This window comes from Alosa alosa, chromosome 18 (genome assembly GCF_017589495.1).
Source record: "Alosa alosa isolate M-15738 ecotype Scorff River chromosome 18, AALO_Geno_1.1, whole genome shotgun sequence".
NCBI lineage: Eukaryota > Metazoa > Chordata > Actinopteri > Clupeiformes > Clupeidae > Alosa > Alosa alosa.
Window position 1 is genome coordinate 18727992 of NC_063206.1, and position 19417 is coordinate 18747408.

At 43.1% G+C, this 19417-nt stretch overlaps 2 protein-coding genes across 2 annotated transcripts in view; one reads left to right on the forward strand and one right to left on the reverse strand.

Moving 5' to 3' along the window:
- cdh23 (cadherin-related 23) overlaps positions 1-9610 on the forward strand; it is a 120045-nt gene extending 110435 nt beyond the window's left edge. The window contains exons 48-57 of the mRNA XM_048269256.1: positions 50-306; positions 592-689; positions 820-940; positions 2947-3026; positions 3588-3628; positions 3939-3999; positions 5037-5166; positions 5308-5430; positions 7584-7798; positions 7831-9610. Of these exons, the coding sequence (XP_048125213.1) occupies positions 50-306; positions 592-689; positions 820-940; positions 2947-3026; positions 3588-3628; positions 3939-3999; positions 5037-5166; positions 5308-5430; positions 7584-7798; positions 7831-7939 (1235 nt within the window). The 3' untranslated portion in view covers positions 7940-9610. The remainder of the gene's footprint in view (positions 1-49; positions 307-591; positions 690-819; positions 941-2946; positions 3027-3587; positions 3629-3938; positions 4000-5036; positions 5167-5307; positions 5431-7583; positions 7799-7830) is intronic.
- Positions 9611-10799: 1189 nt separating this feature from the next.
- On the reverse strand, positions 10800-19363 carry LOC125311551 (eukaryotic translation initiation factor 3, subunit 6 interacting protein). Its single transcript, XM_048269741.1, has 15 exons — positions 19208-19363; positions 18616-18658; positions 18254-18464; positions 17919-17998; positions 17729-17790; positions 17438-17507; positions 16927-17000; positions 16615-16786; positions 14379-14533; positions 13770-13940; positions 13331-13464; positions 12407-12580; positions 11874-12063; positions 11457-11537; positions 10800-11044 (listed from the first exon to the last, which is right to left on the reverse strand). The coding sequence occupies exons 1-15, from the start codon at positions 19238-19240 to the stop codon at positions 10973-10975; spliced, it is 1722 nt and encodes a 573-aa protein (XP_048125698.1). The 5' UTR covers positions 19241-19363; the 3' UTR covers positions 10800-10972.
- Positions 19364-19417: the final 54 nt, after the last annotated feature.

Sequence of the window (19417 nt, forward strand, 5' to 3'; positions counted from 1 at the left end):
CTCTATCCTTCTCCCTCTCGCTCTCTCTCTCTTTCTCTCTCTCTCTCAGGTGAAACGGATGGGATAATCCGTACATTTGACCTGTTCATGGCTTATGCTCCTGGTTACTTTGTGGTGGAAGTGTTGGCCCGAGACCTGGCGGGGCACAGCGACATCACCAACGTGGGCATCTACATCCTGAGGGATGACCAGCGTGTGAAAATCGTCATCAACGAGACCCCAGAGCGTGTGCGTCTGTTCCAAGAGGAGTTTGTTAATCTTCTGTCCAACATCACAGGAGCCATCGTCAGCACAGATGATGTGCAGGTGTGTGTGTGTGTGTGTGTGTGCATGTTCGTTACGTTAGTGGCCAGGTCTGTGTGTATGTCTGTGTGCATGTCTGTGGCTATCCATAACAGTCCCTCCATGTGAGTGTGAAAGGTAGAAAGAGAGAGAAATGGTAGAGATATGTATGAGTTTGAAGATGTTTGTCATTCATATTTTATGTGAGTGAAAAAGACTAGTGAAAAAGAGATTAAAGGCAGGTGTGTGAGTGTGTGAGAGTGTTTGTGTGTGTGTGTATTTACACTTACACATTATTCCATGTTTCAGTTCCATGTGGATAAGAAGGGGCGTGTGAACTTCGCTCAGACAGACATGCTGATCCACGTGGTCAACAAGCAGACCAACCGCATTCTGGATGTGGAGAGGTTCGATTTCATCTCATCCATTCCCAGTCTACTCATGCAGTGTGTTTTGTTTCTTTGTGATGTCCTGACATCCACACAGACTTGTGTCATTGTAATGTGCGGCTGTTTAAAAATCTGAATTCTGACCCAGAGTGATCCAGATGATTGATGAGAATATGGAGCAGTTGAGAAACCTGTTCAGGAACTACAACGTCCTGGACGTCCAACCGGCCGAGACCGGCAGGGCCCCAGATGACCTCACAACTCTGCAGGTGTGTGTGTGTGTATGTGTGTGCCCCACATACACACATTCACACAAATAACACCAGCCACTTTGAAAAAATTAATACATCTACTGCTGTCTTTTCTCTGCAGGGAATGTTTCCGCTCCATTCGCACTACATTGTAAATATATTTAAACATTGTAAATACTGTGGTAACACTTTATAATAGCTACACACAATTCATCATTGATTAAGCCTTTGTTACTCATAAGTTAATGGTTTGTTCATTGTTAGTAATTTATTGTTCATACATAATTTATCATCAGTAAAGCATTTGTTCACACAGTTATAAATTGTTTGTTCATAATAAATAAGCCTATATCTGAAATATGTTTATACATTATTGTTAATACTTAATAAATGATGTAATAATACGTTTTTGATCAAGTAATATCTCCAGTATTTAACAGTTGTTACACATGTACTAATGATTAGTTAGGGTAAGGATACATATTTTACAAACCACTTCTTAATATTATAATTCATGATTAACTCAGGAGTTACAAGTGCTTAGTTAATGATATTTTGTGCGCTCATCTAAAGTGAGGACATTTTATGCCTTGTAACACATTTACAAATGAGTTATAAAGTTTACATTTGCATTTATTCATTTAGCAGGCACTTTCACCCAAAGCGACACATGTCAATGAAATTAAAGGGCAAGGCCACATTGGTGGACGCCGGGGTTTGAACCCCCAACTTTATGGGTTACTGCGTGCTAACCTGGCTCCTTATCCACTACACTACCTCTGCCCAGTAGTATTACAACAGTCAATTCAAAAATATAACATAGATATGCGTGTTTACTATGAACAAACCATTTTTAACTGTGGGTAAACATGATTTACAGATGAGAATCAATGTAGGAATAATGCTTTACAAACGAAGAATACAGTTTTTAATAATAGTTTACAGATGTTTAATAAATGCTTAACAGTGTGAAGTAGAAGAAAACAGAAACTCTTGCATAGTCGTAGGTGTTTCCATCTGGGCCAAGGTAGTGTAGTGGATAAAGAGCTGGACTAGCATGCAGTAGCCTGAAAAGTTGGGGGTTCGATTCCTGGCTTTAACTGTTGTGTCAATGGCCTTCAATTTAATTGACATGTGTACGTCGCTTGTCTGCTAAATGAATGAGTGTGAATGTAATCTTTACAACTCATTTGAAAATGCGTTGCAAGGCAGATAAAGTCCTCACTTTAGATAAGCTCACAAAATATCTTTAACTAACCACTTGTAACTCCTGAGTTAATCATGATTTATAGTATTAGGAAGTGGTTTATAAAATATGTATCCTCACCCTAACTAATCAGTAGTGCATGTGTATGTGTTAAATAATGGAAATATTACTTCATCAACAAAATATTATTGCATAATTTATTAAGTATTGACAATAATTTATAAACATAGATAGGCTTATTATGAACAAACCATTTATAACTGTGTGTACAAATACTTTATTTATGAGAATTAACATAGGAGCAATGCTTTAAAAATGATGAACAAAGCATTTTGTAATAGTTTGCAACTGGTTTATAATGGGAAAATTATTTCATTTATAAGTGGATGTTTCATTTTTTTAAGATAAATCATGTATTTACAAACATATTTTTTTGAACAAATGAACAAACCATTTATAACTGTGTGAACAAATGCTTTACTAATGATAAATTATGTATGAACAAGAAATTACTAATGATGAACAAATCATTAACTAATAAGTGACAAAGGCTTAATAAATGATGAATTGTGTGTAGTTATAAAGTGTTACCAATACTTGTAGTGTTTTGTACTTTCATATGCTGTAATTTTGATCTCTTACATTGCTGCTGTATTATTGTGTTATTGATGTTGCTTTACCCTACCGTGGGCCTGAGAGAAACGCAATTTCAATTCCTCTATATGTCTTGTACATATAATAGTATTGACCATGAAGTTGACTTTGACTTTGCCTTTAATAAAGCAGTAAGAAAGATCCCTCTTTTTCATGTTTCCAGATGGCCATTATTGTTCTTGCAGTGCTGCTCTTCATCGCTGCTATGCTGTTCATCTTCATGAACTGGTACTACCGTACAGTGTAAGGACATTCAGTTCTACCTATTTAAACTGTCTGATTAACTTAGTGCAGAACTTTCTTTCTTCATGCCATGGGAAAAGGTTCCCTGTCAACATCATCCTGTCAACATTTTGTCTTCCGTTGTATAACTCAACCACTGAGAGTACCTGACCCTAAACACATCCATCTGTAAGCCTCCGCATGGTTGCATAATGGAGACAGACCGAGGCACATCCAGCAGAACAGATTGCCCAGTCCGTTAATCCCCATCTTAGATCACTATCGCTTGGCCGGGACTCAGGAAGGCATTTTTGCAGCACTATCATCTACGTCACATCTCCAGATAGATCTAGCTGAGAAGTGCAGAAGCAAAAATACTCTTTCCACTTGCACGTTTCACAAACATACACACGCACACACACACGTTTCACACGCACACACATCCAGTTCCTCTAATGTAGGTCTTGTAACTTCCTCTCAGTATGGTGTAAGCTGTTGAGCAAATATGTGTGCTGAACTATAGGTTTAACAAAACACACACACACAGTTTGGTTAATGTTGACGTGTTGACTTTGTTTGCAGGCACAAGCGGAAGCTGAAAGCCATAGTGGCCGGCTCCACAGGTGAGCACTGCTGTGGGGGAGTCTCCTGCCTTGCTATCTCAGCAGTCCAGGAGCGAAGACAAACAAGGATGTGTGTGTGTGTGTGTAACTGTGCATGTCTTAGTGCGTGCCTGTGTAAAATGATGTGTTTTCGTACATACTTGTGTGTGTGTTTTGTGACATAAGACAGTACATGTTTATGCATGTGTGTGCATGTATGCGTGAGAGAGAGATGAGAGAAGAGAGAGAGAGAGGAGAGAGAGAGAGAGACTGTGTCCGTGTGGACGTGCTCTGACTTCTAAAGGACATGTTTTTTCCTCCTGCTCTCTAGGGAACCCGGGGCTCGTGGACATCCTGGAAATGCCCAACACCAACAAGTACTCCTTTGAGGGGTAGGACACTTCTCACACACAGGACACACATGTGATACCCACCTCTCTCTCTCTCACACACTCACACACACACACACTAGTCTCCTCATACATTCTTATGCACACCGCCTCAGCTCAGTTCCATCTTTCAGTCTCCATATCCTATATCAGGGAATGTCCCTGCTGGAAATTCAGGCCTGCTTTGAAATCATATGCTGTCCTTGCACAGACTAATCCAGAGGTCTAGAGAGCCTTCATTTGCCAGACAGCCGTCCGGTCCCAGACAGCCGTGTCATGTTTAGAGCTGCCCCACTATCATTATTCCAGACAACAACACAGAGTTCTCTAGTTACCCCAAATGAGGTCAGATTTTGCTTCTTAGACTAAGCCTCATTCTAGAACGTAGCAACACATTATAGGCTATCCACTTCGTCACAAACCAGTCAGTATTATGAATGTGGAGAAACTGGAAGTTGGTTACCAACTCTTTGTTCTTTTATTTCAACAATTTCCTGGAAACGTTCAGATATATCTATGCTGAAAATGTACAAAATACATTTGCTTTCCCTGCCTAGGTCAAGGCATAAAGATGGCAAAGTAGAGTGTTTATATGTTATGGATAATGTGCAGTCACATGGTTAACTTTGGAAATAAACACAGAGATGGTGAGTCTGGACCCTCATGGAAAATGTAGCTCATCTCATGCTCAACCGATTTACCTGATCGTCCAGTCATCCCTCATCCAATTCCTGCCCTTGCCAGCAGCCGTTTCCCAATGTAGTCTGTTTGTGTGTGGGTATGAAAGCAAGTGATTGTGTGCACGTCCGAACTGTTGTTTGTTTTTAATGTAAAAAGTTTGGAGCTAGACCCCAGTGTGCAGACATCCCCTCTTTTGGATATGAAAGCATATCATAAAATATTCTACAGTAATTGTTTGTGTGTTTGTGTCCATATGCTTTCCCATATTTCTGTTCTTAAGATTAGGCTTCATCAACAGGAAACTGGCCCAAGTGTTGTTGCTGTGTGTGCTTATGTGTGTGTGTGTGTGTGTGTTACAGGGCAAACCCAGTGTGGCTGGATCCGTTCTGCAGGAACCTGGAGCTGGCAGCACAGGCAGAACATGAGGACGACCTGCCCGAGGACCTGAGCGACATCACCGACCTTTGGAACAGCCCTGCGCGCACTCATGTAAGGGAGCACACAGATACACACACACACACAGAGATGACACAGAACACTGACGACCATACGTGACAAGATACACCCATAAATATATGTTCATGTTTATGTTGTATATACGACAATGACCACGTGGCTGTGTGGCTCTAGGGCACATTTGGGCGTGAGCCACAGGCCTCAAAGCCAGAAGATGATCGCTACCTGCGGGCGGCCATTCAGGAGTACGACAACATCGCCAAACTGGGTCAGATTATGAGAGAAGGACCTATTAAGGTGAGACTATACATACACACACACACACACACACACACACACACACACATACATACAGGTGGATCTAAAAAAAAAATTAGAATATCTTGGAAAAGTCCATTGCCCTGCCCAGACTGAGAGATTAAAGGCTCAGTGTGTTTTGCTTTTAGAACTCATCTCAGGTCGACATTTCTGTATTATAAATTCTTTATTATAATATCTTGAGATTCTGGATTTTTTATTTCCATGAGCTATAAACCGTAATCATCAAGATTAGAACTATCAAGAGTATAACAAAAAAAAGGCTAGAAATATTTCACTTTATGTGTAATGAATCTACATTATATGAAAGTTTTACTTTTTGAAATAAATTACAGAAAAAAATTAACTTTTCCATGATATTCAAATTGTTTGAGATGCATCTGTACACACACACACACACACACACACACACACACACATACATGCACACAGAGACACAAACAGGACTCCTACACACACTGCCATTAGATTAGTACATTCCACACTGTACAACACAAATTACAACCATATTTCCTGACATACATATATGGTTAACAAAGAGACTGGTAGAGTGCACTGCTAATACTGTCTTATTGTACATGACATGTTTATTGTGTTCAACGCAAATAACCAGATGTGTTGGTTAACTGAATGAGATGTAATGAAAGTGGAACAGATATTTGGATAAGTCAGAGTGTAGAATGGCCCAGTCCCAGGCAGCTCACTCACTTTGCACTCTGCATGCATGTTAAAACACACACACACACACACACACACACACAGGTGTGGCGTGTTTACCACATTCACACTTGTAGACTTGAACGCCAGGTGTGCATGTCTTGGCTATCATAGCCATGGGGGACCTCGGGGGGACTCAAATGGCTTAGTTCCCTGCTGAGAGAGACTCTTAACCCCAAACCTAAGCTGTCTGCTGCCTGGTGTCGCAAATCAGGAGTATAGGTGAGCATGGTGTTAGCATTAGCGCCCAGGTGTTGCTCCTCCTGACATGGCCTGCGACTGACAGGTGAGACATCACTGGGCGCATGCGCTAAGCCCCACCCTCCCGGCAGGAGGCTCGTCGCCATGGGGACTCACGAGAGCTCCGGTAAATGTCGATATAAAGAGGGTTAGACGAGGTGGTTTGGTGGAGAAAAAAATCTTTTCGTATTTAAAGGAGAATTTCGGCCATCTATGTGAGAGATCTATAGACATCTATGTGAAACTAGTTAACTAGTTAAGTTAATGATTTAGCTAAGTCAGTGATTCAGCTATCATCTTTAAAACATGTTTAGTATGTTGTAAATGGCACCTTTACATGGAACCAACATGTCAACTTAACATGAACCTGGGGAAAAAGAAATGCGTATTTTATTATGGTGTTTGTAAACTGCTAGTGTGCCCAGTGGAGTGAATGGGGTTTGTCTGAGCTCTCTGTGAAGACCATCTCTGTCCTAACGGATAACCGCTGCTGTCCTATCAGGGTTCCCTCCTCAATGTGGTTCTGGACGACTACCTGAGGCTCAAAAAGCTGTTTGCCGCACGGCTGGTAACCAAGTCGACCAGCCAAGGCGACCAGTCGTCCGTCACCGAGGTGGGAGATGAGACTCTGAGCTGTGCTGTGCTCTCTGCCTTCCTGCTGCTCACACCTGTCTCCAGGTTTCTCACTATGGTCTCATCCATGAGCAAAGACACCTGTGTTGTGTGTCTCCACTGCTCAGTCTCTGGGGTTGGCTGCCTCTCCTGTCCCTCTAACGCCACTATTTTACCTCTTCAAAAGTTTCCCAGTGTTGGGTGTGTGTGTGTGTGGGGTGGGGTGTGTGTGTGTGTGTGTGTGGTGTGTGTGTGTGTGGTGTGGTGTGTGTGTGGTCTCAGTCAGTCCACTCAGCTGAAGACTTCTCAGACCTCGCCTTAACCTTTATTCTCCTTCTGAAGGCTCCTCCTGCTTACTGTGCATCTCTCTTTTACCTTCAGGGTTCTTCTCACCCAAAATTCCACTGCATAATTTAACTCAAAAACTGTACATATGTGGATGGATATTTTTTTTTTAATAGTCTTTCTCTTGATTTGTTGTTCATTGTCCTCTCTTTCTCACTCCCTCTCTCTCTTCATGATCTCTTTCTCTTATTCTCTCTCTCGTCCATCTCCTCTCTCAGCTGATCCAGAGTGACCTGGATGAGGACGATGACGAGCGGCTGGGCGGTGGCGTACGCGGCGGCACGCTTCGCTTCAAGCACAAGCACCCGGTGGAGCTGCGCGGGCCCGAGGGCGTGCACGTGGTGCACGGCAGCACGGGCACGCTCCTGACCTCCGACCTCAACAGCCTGCCCGAGGACGACCAGCGGGCACTGGGGCGCTCGCTGGAGACGCTGAACGGGCGGGCGGGCGACGGGCGCTGCTGTAAAATGCCGCTAACGCTACAAGCACTGAGTCGGCCAAGTCCACGCCGCTGCACCGGCACAAGGACGGCCACGGGCTAGCCGAGAGCCCACTGGAGGTGACGGAGTTATGACTAGCCGAGGCCTCGCTGGTCTGAGCTGAGCAGAGCAGAGCCCGCCTGTGCTGCCCTCCACCCTCCAGCTGCCACACCCCGCCTGCTCAACCTGCCCATGTCCTGCCCTGAAGGCATCTGGGTCCAGGGCTGGGTTGGACTGGGGACAACAGCAGTGGGTGACTGTAGTCTGTGGAGGGCATTAGCGTGTGGAGATGTGTTGTCTGGGGCGGGAAAAAAAGACAAAGCCAAATTTTAAAGGGAGAATCAGTGGGAGAATTAAAGAGCACTGACATCTTATGGACATCTTTCCTCTCATGCAGGTCAACAGAGATGAGAGTGTCAGTAACCATGGCTCAATAGGAATGACCTCCTGTTCTTGATGAGGCATGAGAAACAAAGTGTTCTCGGAGAGAGAATAGGGGTTTTCTCTTTCATTTTGGCTCAGCATCTCGGATTGCATACATCCACACACGCACAGGAAGGGAAGAACTATCATTTTAAAAATAGAGCTCTCTCAGACCAGCGAACGGCCATTGATAGAAGTTAAAAAAGTATGTGAACTGCAGTATTTTGTATGTGAACTGGGGGGGAAAAAAAGAGACAACAGGAAAACTCGATGATCCAAGTGGAGAATGAGTTAAAGCAGGAAGCTCAACGTTGGAGGTTCCCTTCAGGGAAATGGATAAAAAGGATCTTCCTGAACAACAAAAGAATTTAAAAAAAAAAAAAAATCAAACCAGCCTCCACATAAAAAAGGACTCTCTCTCATGCCTCCCTCTTGTCAGGGAGCATTCAGGAGGCAAGACACTTCATAAGCACAAAAAGGATCATGTGAAAAATCTTCACATCTTCACCAAGGCATGGACCTACTGAGGACTTGCGTACAGACAGACCACCCACTGTTTGACACACCACATCAATCTGGACCTCTTGTTGCGTCAGAGCGAAAGAATCTGAACTCTCTTGGACAATGTGCTCCTTGGAGTCAGAGTGGCAACGCAGAAAGACAGTGTGTTCTAGTGAAACACAGTTGAGCCGCTCAGAAGCACGGCAGTCTTAATCAACAGAAAGGGGACCAGAGGGGGTGGTGGGATTGTGTGTTGGGACTGTACCTCCTTGGACCCACCTTTTGCCTCCACAGTGGGTGACTTGCTCCAACATGGATCTGGCCTTGATCAGACACACCTGGTTTGGAGTCAGCAGCTATATAGATGTGTTCATATAAAAATTAAAAAAAGATTATGTTAAAAAAGATTACATTAAAAAGCTTCAGTCCCAGCACTGTGGACAGATCAAATCCCCACTCGACTGACTTTACACTGCCACGTCAGATGAGAAAAAGAGAACATTGTGTTTTTTTTTTTTTTTTTTTTCAATTTTAATATAGTGAAAAGAGAGAAAAAGAAAACAAAAAATGATATTTTTGAAGAAAAAAAAGCTGACTTACCAAAATGAGTTGAGTGAAACTGGATGTCATCAGTCAGTGCATTTTTCTTCTTTTTTCTTGTAATGGTTCTCTCTGAATCTCAGCTGGGTTGAATTGCCAGGTCTGTTGTGTTAAGTCTTATTTTTATATTCTCGTTTTTTGTAAGTCCTATGTTTTTGTCATTGAATGTCTGTTGTCACCAGCTTGGGGGATAAATGTTGTTGGACGATCTGTGATAAATAAACCTAATTATGCAACGGTTATTTCACGCTTCAGGCCCAGAGATCGCTGGGATGGGGGCCAACTAAAACGTCACCCTGACCACAGCATTCCTCTTACTATTGCTTCCAAGCGACAGGATATTAAACCTTGCTTAGGGAACACGCCCAGGCTATCAGACAGCATTGTCTGTGGCAGAAATATCCTCGTCTGTAGCCAGCCCTCATATCAGGTTCAGCTCCATGCGACAGACTACAACTCCATGCGACGACACAACAAAGAGCTTGCATGGGGCGCACAGTGCAGGAAGGATCGAGACAAATGTTCAGGTTTCACACAAGAGGTTACTGGAAAAGCCACATATATCAATATCATTTTCAGATCACACTGACTGACGGTAAACCACAATCCAGATCGTTTTGAATTACTTTCACGTTGGAAGCCAATGGCTGTTTCACTTTTTCGCCTACAGGTGGGCCTAGCTTGTACTGCCCGTTTCCGATTGGTCAGGTCCTACTTTGTTTAGCCTCAGGTCAGTTGTAAGTCATCAGTATGTAATGTCTCGCTTACAACTGCTTTGAAACAGAATCACATTCAGACTGCATTTATGACAGTAATAATTCTTTTAAGACACATAATTGTAGTCGTCTACACTTTGCCATTTTGCGGTCTCCCTGTCCAGTAATTTATTTATATTTAATAGGCTCCATGCTATTAAATTTTATGGGACAGTGGCTGGGTCTCATTGCAATCTGATGCATAGATCACATGATCAGTTTGTAATGATGGAACAATAGCGCCCCCTTGTGATCCCCAACAAAAAGTAGTACAAGAAAGTATAAGCAGACTTTCTAATGAGACACAGCACTCAAAAAATCCTCCATAGGAATGCATGGGGTTAGTTTGTAACGCCAATATGGCCATTGTCTATACATATCCCACCCCTTCCTCGGCAAAACGTTGACATATGAATACATTGAGCCAAACAAGTGGTGTGATATGAATACATTGAGCCAATCATATGGTGTGTTGTGAAGACATCGTGCCAATCATGTGTTGTGAACTCGCCGCTGGAGCAAGGTTGGTGTCATGAAGCCTTGCGCATGCGCATTTCCGCCGAATAGGATGCCCGATGAGTGCCCAAAAAGCGTTGCAATTTGGCCGCCGAGTGGAGGGACTTGCCTAAAAGAACTTTGGTATAAGCATTTAAGATCAAGAAACACATCAAAAACATTTCATCCACTTCAGATTTATTTCCATTTTCTGTGTAAATTCAAAAAGTGTTACATAATCTGAACTCGGAAAATTGATAAAGTCTGACTTTGGGGTTCAGAAAGATGGGCTCTGATTGGTTGGTCAGACATGTGTAACTAGTAAAATTCCAGCTTCTGATTGGCTGGACAAACTCATGAACGGGTGGCGGCAGTGGCACTTGTAGAGCTGCCGCTCATAGGCATCTTCTTTAGGGTCCGGTTCAGCTGGAAGGAGGAACAAGAACAAAATTCAATATGATGTGTACCGAGTGTGTGTCTGTGAGAGGCTGTGTGTGTGTGTGTGTGTGTGTAGAGACTGTGTGTGTGTGTATAGCACGCACATTTTACGGCACAATGTCCTGAGACTGTGACTGTGTGTGTTAGAGACTGTGTGTGTGTGTGTGTGTGTGTGTGTGTGTGTGCACACACATTTTACGGCACTGAGTCCTGAGACTGTGACTGTTAGAGACTGTGTGTGTGTGTGTGTGTGTGTGTGTGTGTGTGTGTAGCACACACATTTTACGGCACTGAGTCCTGTATGTGTATATTTTATAAATTTCATATTTCATAAAAATATGCAATCATACTAGCGAAAACACATCACAATGATGACAAAGACCAGAGATCTGTCACTTACCTCTTCAAACTTGTGGATCTGTCGGATGAAGAAATCTCCATAGCGACGGGCCACCTTGGTATCTGCGATGTGAATCATATCCTGCACGAAGATTATGAAATTTAAACAGCTGAATATGCATTGAACAAATCAACTGCAATTAATGCAATTTAATTTTGCCATAGTCCTGTGCACTTTTGGCTGATCCGAGTTGAGAAAGAAAACAGTATGTGATATCAGTTGTGACATGGAAAGCTCGAAAACACACCAAGAAACCTTTGTGATCATATAATAAACTGACCCATGGCAACACACCAAACACAACACTAAACCATTCATGAGAACCTACAGCACAAACTTGAACAAATCTCAAGGTATCCCCTTTGTGAGCTGACCATGTACTGTGGTCTCTGTGGTCATACGATAGCTGAGACTCACCCCGTCAATGTAGAAGTCCACCTCAGAGGCGGACTGGAACTCTCCGTCCAGGGCGGAGATGCCGCTGGTCCACACCAGGTTCTTCATCTTGTGCTTGAAGACCAGCAACTGGATGCGGAACTCCTGCTCGGACATGTCCAGGAAGCCGGCCAGCTTGGCCACTGGCATGGTGGTGTAGAGCTTCAGGAAGCTAGAGAGGGAGGGAGGAGACCGGGTTTAAATGCACAGACAGACACACACACACAGACACAGACACACCAGTGTGAAGTTTAGTCAAATAAATAAAAACAAACCAAAACAACAAAAGGCACAAACAGCTTTACACACACACACACACACACACACACAGGGAAGTGCGGTACCTATGATCTATACACACACACACACACACACACACACACACACACACAGGAAGTGCGGTACCTATGGTCTATACACACACACACACACACACACACAGGGAAGTGTGGTACCTATGGTCTATATATACACACACACACACACACACACACACACACAGGGAAGTGCGGTACCTGCGGATGGTGGAGAGCTGGGCCTGCTGCTGCACCTCCTCGGCAAAGACCTTGAGCTGCTGCTGGAAGGGCTCTTTGTGGTAGTTGGGGTGGACGTTGTCATAGTTGGGCACCACCGGAGACAGGAACTTGGGGCAGGCGAAGCTGAAGAGCTCCTCAAAGACGGTCAGGTCTCTGGAGGACACCACAGAGGAAACCAGACAAACATTACATCAGGGTTCCCACTCTAAGTCAAATGTAAAATTCCATGACTTTTCCCTGACAAAAAACGGAATTTCCATGACTTACTATATAATGAATACTACAATATACCAACCAATGATTTCAGAGCAGCCGTTCAAGAAACGTTTACTTTTTTAGAGCGGGAGATAAATAAATGGGCACTGAATAAACAAAGTTGGATTAACCACAACTACTCAAGCAAGCAGTAAAGCTAATAACCAGACAAACACCAATTCTGTGTGGAAATATATTTATATTAATGTATTTTGGCAAGTAAATTTTAAAATGCTTCAATAAAATGCCCTGATATTCCATGACTTTGCCCCAAAAATGATAAATTCCCTGACTTTCCATGTCTGGAATAGACTTTCCGAAATTCAATGATATTCCAGAAATTCCATGACCCATGGGAACCCTGTTACATACATGAGGCGTAACATTCAAACCAGATCACACCGGACATTTTGTACGGAGGCAAAAATACTGATTATTCTGATCTGATAAATCAATTATTAATTAAACAGCAGGTTTGTCTAAAGGCATGTTAAAATGTGTGCCCCCTTCTCATTCCCTTTGCAAGAACAGCATTTAGGACAACAGCGTTAAGTATGACACTGTAGCTGGTGAGAGAGTGAGTGTGTGTGTGTGCGTGCGTGCGTCCTTGTGTGTGTGTGGGTGTGTGTAAGTAAGGACTCTACTCACCCTTTCTGCATGCGGAGCATCTTGTCGCCGTACTTCTCCCGCAGCTGAGTGTGGATGCTCTCGTCGATCCTCATGGGGTACATGGTCAGGGCGATGGCCAGCAAGCCGTGCATCTGCTCATTCTGCTTGTTAATCTGGTGATGGGAGGGAGAAGGCGGCAAGACAGCCCATGAGTGCAGGCATCACAAACCAATATCACTCAGCCTAAACCAATCCATCTGAGCGAAGCCAACCCTATTCCCTAGCCTTCTAATACTAGACATTACAAGATGATTGGCTGTCTTGACATGTATCTTCAGCAAAATAAACTGCTGTACAACGAAAGACCTTACACAAGAAACAAGCTTTGGACAAGTTCTTAGAGACAACAAAAGACTCAAGAGAAGGGACTGACCATCTCGTATTTGTGCAGAGAGCAGACTCAAGAGAAGGGACTGACCATCTCGTATTTATAGGTGGACCTTTGGAACATGTTCCGCGTGCGCTGGATGTAGAGCAGGATGTTAGCGAAGACACGGATGGCGTCCTGGTAGCGGCGCATCATCAGGTAAGCAAAGCCCACGTAGTAGTAGGTGGTGATCTGACACTCGGGAACGCGAGAATACATGCTCTGATGGAGTACAGAGAAGAGGGGGTCAGTTTGGTCAGAACAGAAAAGAACGCATGTTTGAGAGACTGTGGGAATTAAATGGGACTTAAGACTTTGCAGAAACACCTAAACATTACATCGCTCAGACTCAGATTCATACCATGTAATAATAATCTCACTATTACTTTAATGTATCAGTGTTTTGAACACTATTACATACATCATCAACTTTATTGGCAGAGTCAAGGTCCATTCAGAAGACACAGACATGACATACAACATACATTAATACAGAAACATTAAATGGACATTAGATCAATTTAGTCTTGAAAACAACAAAAAAAGAGAGCTGTTCCTGGTCATGGTCACCATACACACTAGACAGGGCTATGCACAGCCCTGCAGACACAATCACACACTCAACAGCATCGCAGGGCAGGCGTGCAGTACGAGGCCTACCTTCTTGTTGAGCTCGATGTTCTCCAGGACCTTGATAGCCTGGTAGTAGTCGCCCAGCAGTGAGTGCAGGCGCAACAGCCCCACCAGACTGAAGTAGCCCAGCATCTTGTAGAGCGAGTGGCGTCCATACTCCCCAGCCACACTCTCTGGGTCGCCTGTACCCAGGACACAGCAGACCAGATTAGATCAGATCACTTGGCATTAGGAAAACATTTCACTGATTTTTGAATTGAATGGTGTTTTCTTTGAGTTTGTAGGAGACTCACTTTTAAGTAACTCACTTTCATCACTTTCACTCAAGTAACTCACTTTCATAAACCATGATGAATGAACTACAGGTGGGTCTCAATATTCACATTTTTTGTGGGTCAAAAAATGTGAATATTGAGAAATTTTATTTCGGGCTTACAGCTCATGAATAAAAAAAGTTCATAAAATAGAAATGTCGAACTTCAGAAAAAATAGTAAGTTGATAAGTTATAAGAAGTAAAGTAAATGTATGCACTCAATACTTGGTTATATATAAGTATAAGTATATATACTCTTTTGATCCTGTGAGGGAAAGTTGGTCTCTGCATTTATCCCAATCCATGAATTAGTGAAACACACTCAGCACACAGTGAACACACAATGAGGTGAAGCACACACTAATCCCGGCGCAGTGAGCTGCCTGCAAAAACAGCAGTGCTCGGGGAGCAGTGAGGGGTTAGGTGTCTTGCTCAAGGGCACATCAGCCGTGCCTACTGGTCGGGGTTCGAACCGGCAACCCTCCGGTTACAAGTCCGAAGCGCTAACCAGTAGGCACGTGGTTGGGGCTCCTTGTGTACAAATTACTGCATTAAGGTGGCGTGGCATGGAGGCAATGAGTCCATGGCACTGCTGGGGCGTTACTGAAGGCCAGGTTACTTTGATAACGGCCTTCAGCTCATCTGTGTTGTTGGGTCTGGTGTATTTCATTTTCCTTTTGACAATACCCCATAGATTTTCTGTGGGGGTCAAGGCGAGCTGGCTGGCCAATCAAGCACAGCAATACCATGGTCAGCAAACCACTCTGTGGTACTTTTGGCACTGCAGGCAGGTGCCAAGTCCTGCTGGAATAGGAAATCAGCATCTCCATAAAGCTTGCCAGCAGATGGAAGCATGAAGTGCTGTAAAATCTCCTTGTAGACAGCTGCATTGACTCTGGACTTGATAAAAGACGGTGGACTAACAAAAGCAGATGACATTGCACCCCAAAGCCTCACTGACGGTGGAAACTTCACACTGGACTTCAAGCAACTTGGCTGTTGTGCCCGTTCACTCTTCCTCCAGACTCTGGGACCTTGATTTCCAAATGAAATGCAAAATTTGCTCTCATCTGAGAAGAGGACCTTCGACCACTGAGCAACGGTCCAGTTCTTTCGATCCTTAGCCCAGGTAAGACGCTTCTTACACTGTCTCTGGTTCAGGAGAGGCTTGCAATGCAACACTTTTTCTGGACACGTCTGTGCACAGAAGCTCTTGATGCACTGACCCCAACCTCTGTCCACTCCTTGTGAAGTTGTTAAATCGTCTTCGCTTCACAATCCTCAAGGCTGCCGTCATCCCTTTTGCTTGTGCACCTTTTCCTACCACACTTTTTCCTTCCAGTGAACTTTCCACAGATTTGCTTTGATACAGCCCTTTGTGATCAGCCTGCCCTTTCAGCAATTGTCTTGTCTTACCCTCCTTGTGGAGTGTGTCCATAACTGTCTTCTGGACAATTGTCAAGTCTGCAGTCCTCCCCATGATTGTGGTTGTGTGTAATGAACCAGACTGGGAGATTTAAGGCTCAGGAAACCTTTACAGGTGTTTTGAGTTAATTAACATGATTAGAGATCTTCTCAGGTTGACATTTCTGTTTTATGAACTTTTTATTCTAATATTTTGAGATAACCGATTTTGGTTTTTCATGAGCTGTAAGCAGTCATCATTAGTCATAAAAATTAAATTAAAAAAGGCTCGAAATAGCTTACTTTATATGTTATGAATACATGCGTCACTTTTTGAACTAAATTAGGGGGTAAAAATGAACATTTTCACAATATTTGATTTTTTGGAAACCCATCTGTGTATTGTAAGCAAGTAGGACCCAATATCCATCCAAATGTATCAGGATACTGAGAGCCCAAGTCAAACCGCACAAAAGTAACTGTATAAAGATTAACATTATATCCTGCACAAATGAAAAATGAAGTAGCCCCTCATCTCGTCTTACCTCCGCTCGTGTAGACCTCCAGCTGTCCGTTGATGTTGCTTTTGTCTACCAGAGAGTGGAGCACGTTCAGCACGCTGTGCACATTCCAGATCTTGGGGTTGTTGCGAAGGAACTCAATCTCCTCCTCAGACTTCTTGGCAGTCTTACACCGGTACTGGCTGAAGGACTGGAACTACGGGAAGGAGCAAAAGGGCTCAGGATTAAACCTCATAACATCAAAATGCTATTGATGCGACAATACAGTGTAGCACCGTTCATGAAATGGTGTTGGTGAAATCATATTGCACACTCTAGCATTGACTTTGGTTTTACCTGGTAGATGAACTCATCAATGATGTCCCAAAGCCACTGGTTGGGAAGCTCCAGAGGTGCGGGCCCATCGGCATCTACAGAGAAAGCACAACACGGAGGGTCAGACCAGCATCATGAGGAGAAATTCATCAACTGGGGACTTAGAAAATATTATATATCCAGCCACAAACAATTTGCAAGGAGTGCTGTTAGGGTGTTCCTCTGGTGCTCTTCAGTTTGGGGATCCAAAAAGTTGAAACTGTTTCACTCTTGAGAGTGACCTCATATTTTCTTTAAAACATTTTTCAACATTCATGGTTATACCATGGTAACACACTGAATACTTCAATTGATTGTACCCGTATAATTTGCAAACTGGACAAAAGTAATACTAAGTACAACACAGATTCAGCTTCTCAAGACTGTTTACTTTGAGTTATGTAGTGCACTCAGTGTACTCTGCATGTTGTTCAAAGAGATTAAACTGTGTGTATCAAAGCAAGTTAAGATGCTTGCAAAGAAATATACTTACTGAGAATGTAGTTGAAAAGATTGCAATAGTTATAATACGATTCAAATCTCTGTTCCAGAGTTGGTCCTCCCTATGAAAATATGACGGAATATATTAGATTACACCACTCAAACTACTACTACATCAACACAACAATTTCACCTCATCAACCTCTAAAAATAGAATTTCTATGCTATGCCAAATTTAGTGAAATACCAATTTGTAATATAGGGAACATTCACTAGTTTAACACTATTTATAACCGCAGATTTATAATCCATAGACAAGACAAAAAAATCAACTCAAACTTACGCTGACTTTAGCGTAGATGTGCCTGTAGTACAACTCTTTATAAAGAATCAAGAACACTGCATCTGCAAGAGGATGAAAGAGAGACAACCAAATGATCTCACACATTAATAGAAATCGATCATGTATGTTCAAAGTCCAAACAAACGGAACCCTATAAAATCTCAATAGGAGAGGGGCCAAACACACTTACCATTGCCCACCAGTGATGCGATGGCCTCCGCCTCAGGCCAGGGAGAGGTCTTAAAAAATCTATCAGTGAGCTTGTTCCAGCTGGACAAGAGAGATTCAAAAGCATTAAGAATTGAATAACAACAGCACCCCACTATCCCCATACTACAGCTCCAATACACTACTCCTTCTTTATACAGCTGACATCATCCTCAACGGTGATTTTTGCTAAAAGCCACACATACAATGGCGATCAATTGATCGATAACAAACAACGACCTTAACCTTTAAATAACCAATCAATTGAAACTCAATGACAGATGTTTCTGGAAGTGTGAACAACTCTACAAAACACACCTGTTTTCGTAAACATCCTGGATCTCATAGATTTTCTGCTCGATGCTCTCACTGGACACCCGATTGGCCTGCAGCTCGTACACCTTCTGGTCGATGAGATCTGAGGTGGTCTTGTGAAAATACTGCAGGAAGTTCTTGATCACCTCAGGGATGACGTGGTAGGTCTGCTGCTCATACTGACGCTCAAATGCCAGGTCAGCTTTTGGGTCACCTGAGGGAGAAAGTGGGGGCAAAGGCAAAGTGGGGGAGAGATTGAGCGGGCCTGGCCAGCTTAAAAGTATGTCAAGAGAAGCAGGATAACATGGAATTCACATCATGGCACAGCACAACAATTGTATGACTAATCCACATAGGCTACTTACCAGTGTGAAGATCATAGTCATTGGTATATGAATATGGGTCATACTGTAAAGATTGAGAAATTACATTAGACACGCAGAACTGAGATATTAAGAATCAAGAAATTAAATTAACGTCAGGCCTAGACGAAACACTAAAACGAACAAGGGAGAAGCATTGGGGCTAGGCTTCCCCAAATACACAAACTCAATATGCCATTGCTTACATATTTCATGTGCTTAAGCTATATCTGTAAAGTCAATGGCATCTGAAGAGATTTACAAGCTGTCCATCACAAGTCAATAAAAATTGACCTGACATTAGCGTCAACTTACTGTGGCAGAATGACAATCGTTTCAACTATTGACTATGTGATTTGTTTTACTTAACCACTTACTAAATTACAGCATATCACTGCAATCCAACCTAGTTTGAATGCAACGGGGTTTTCTTTCAGCATGACGAGCTAGCTAGCAAATGCGAGTGATGCTGTGTACGTTACTAGAAGCATCTGCCGGCTAGCCTTCAGTTAGCTAACTAGCTAGCTACGCCATCACGGACAAGAGAAGTCACATGGCGGCGAATTCTACTAAATAAAAAAGATATTCGCTGTACCTCCTCCTCCTCTTCCTTTGCGGGGAAAGACATCTTGGACAACTTTATCTAAACCGCTGTATTGTAAATTTCAGACCCCTGCCTCAGTCCACCACCATGCTACTCGCGCTGTAATGGGTGGAAAAGGAATAGAGTACACTTCCGATGGTGCTTGAATGAGCAGTGAGGCATTATGGGATAGTGGATGACCAAACCATAATGAAAACAATG

Coding starts and splice junctions, on each gene's coding strand:
- LOC125311551 (XM_048269741.1), bottom strand. CDS start 19,240: ATGTCTTTCCCCGCAAAGGAAGAGGAGGAGGAG. Junction 17,001..17,437: donor TCTTTTCAACTACATTCTCA/GTAAGTATATTT, acceptor CTTTCTCTGTAG/ATGCCGATGGGCCCGCACCT. Junction 12,064..12,406: donor CAGCTCTCCACCATCCGCAG/GTACCGCACTTC, acceptor CTCCCTCTCTAG/CTTCCTGAAGCTCTACACCA.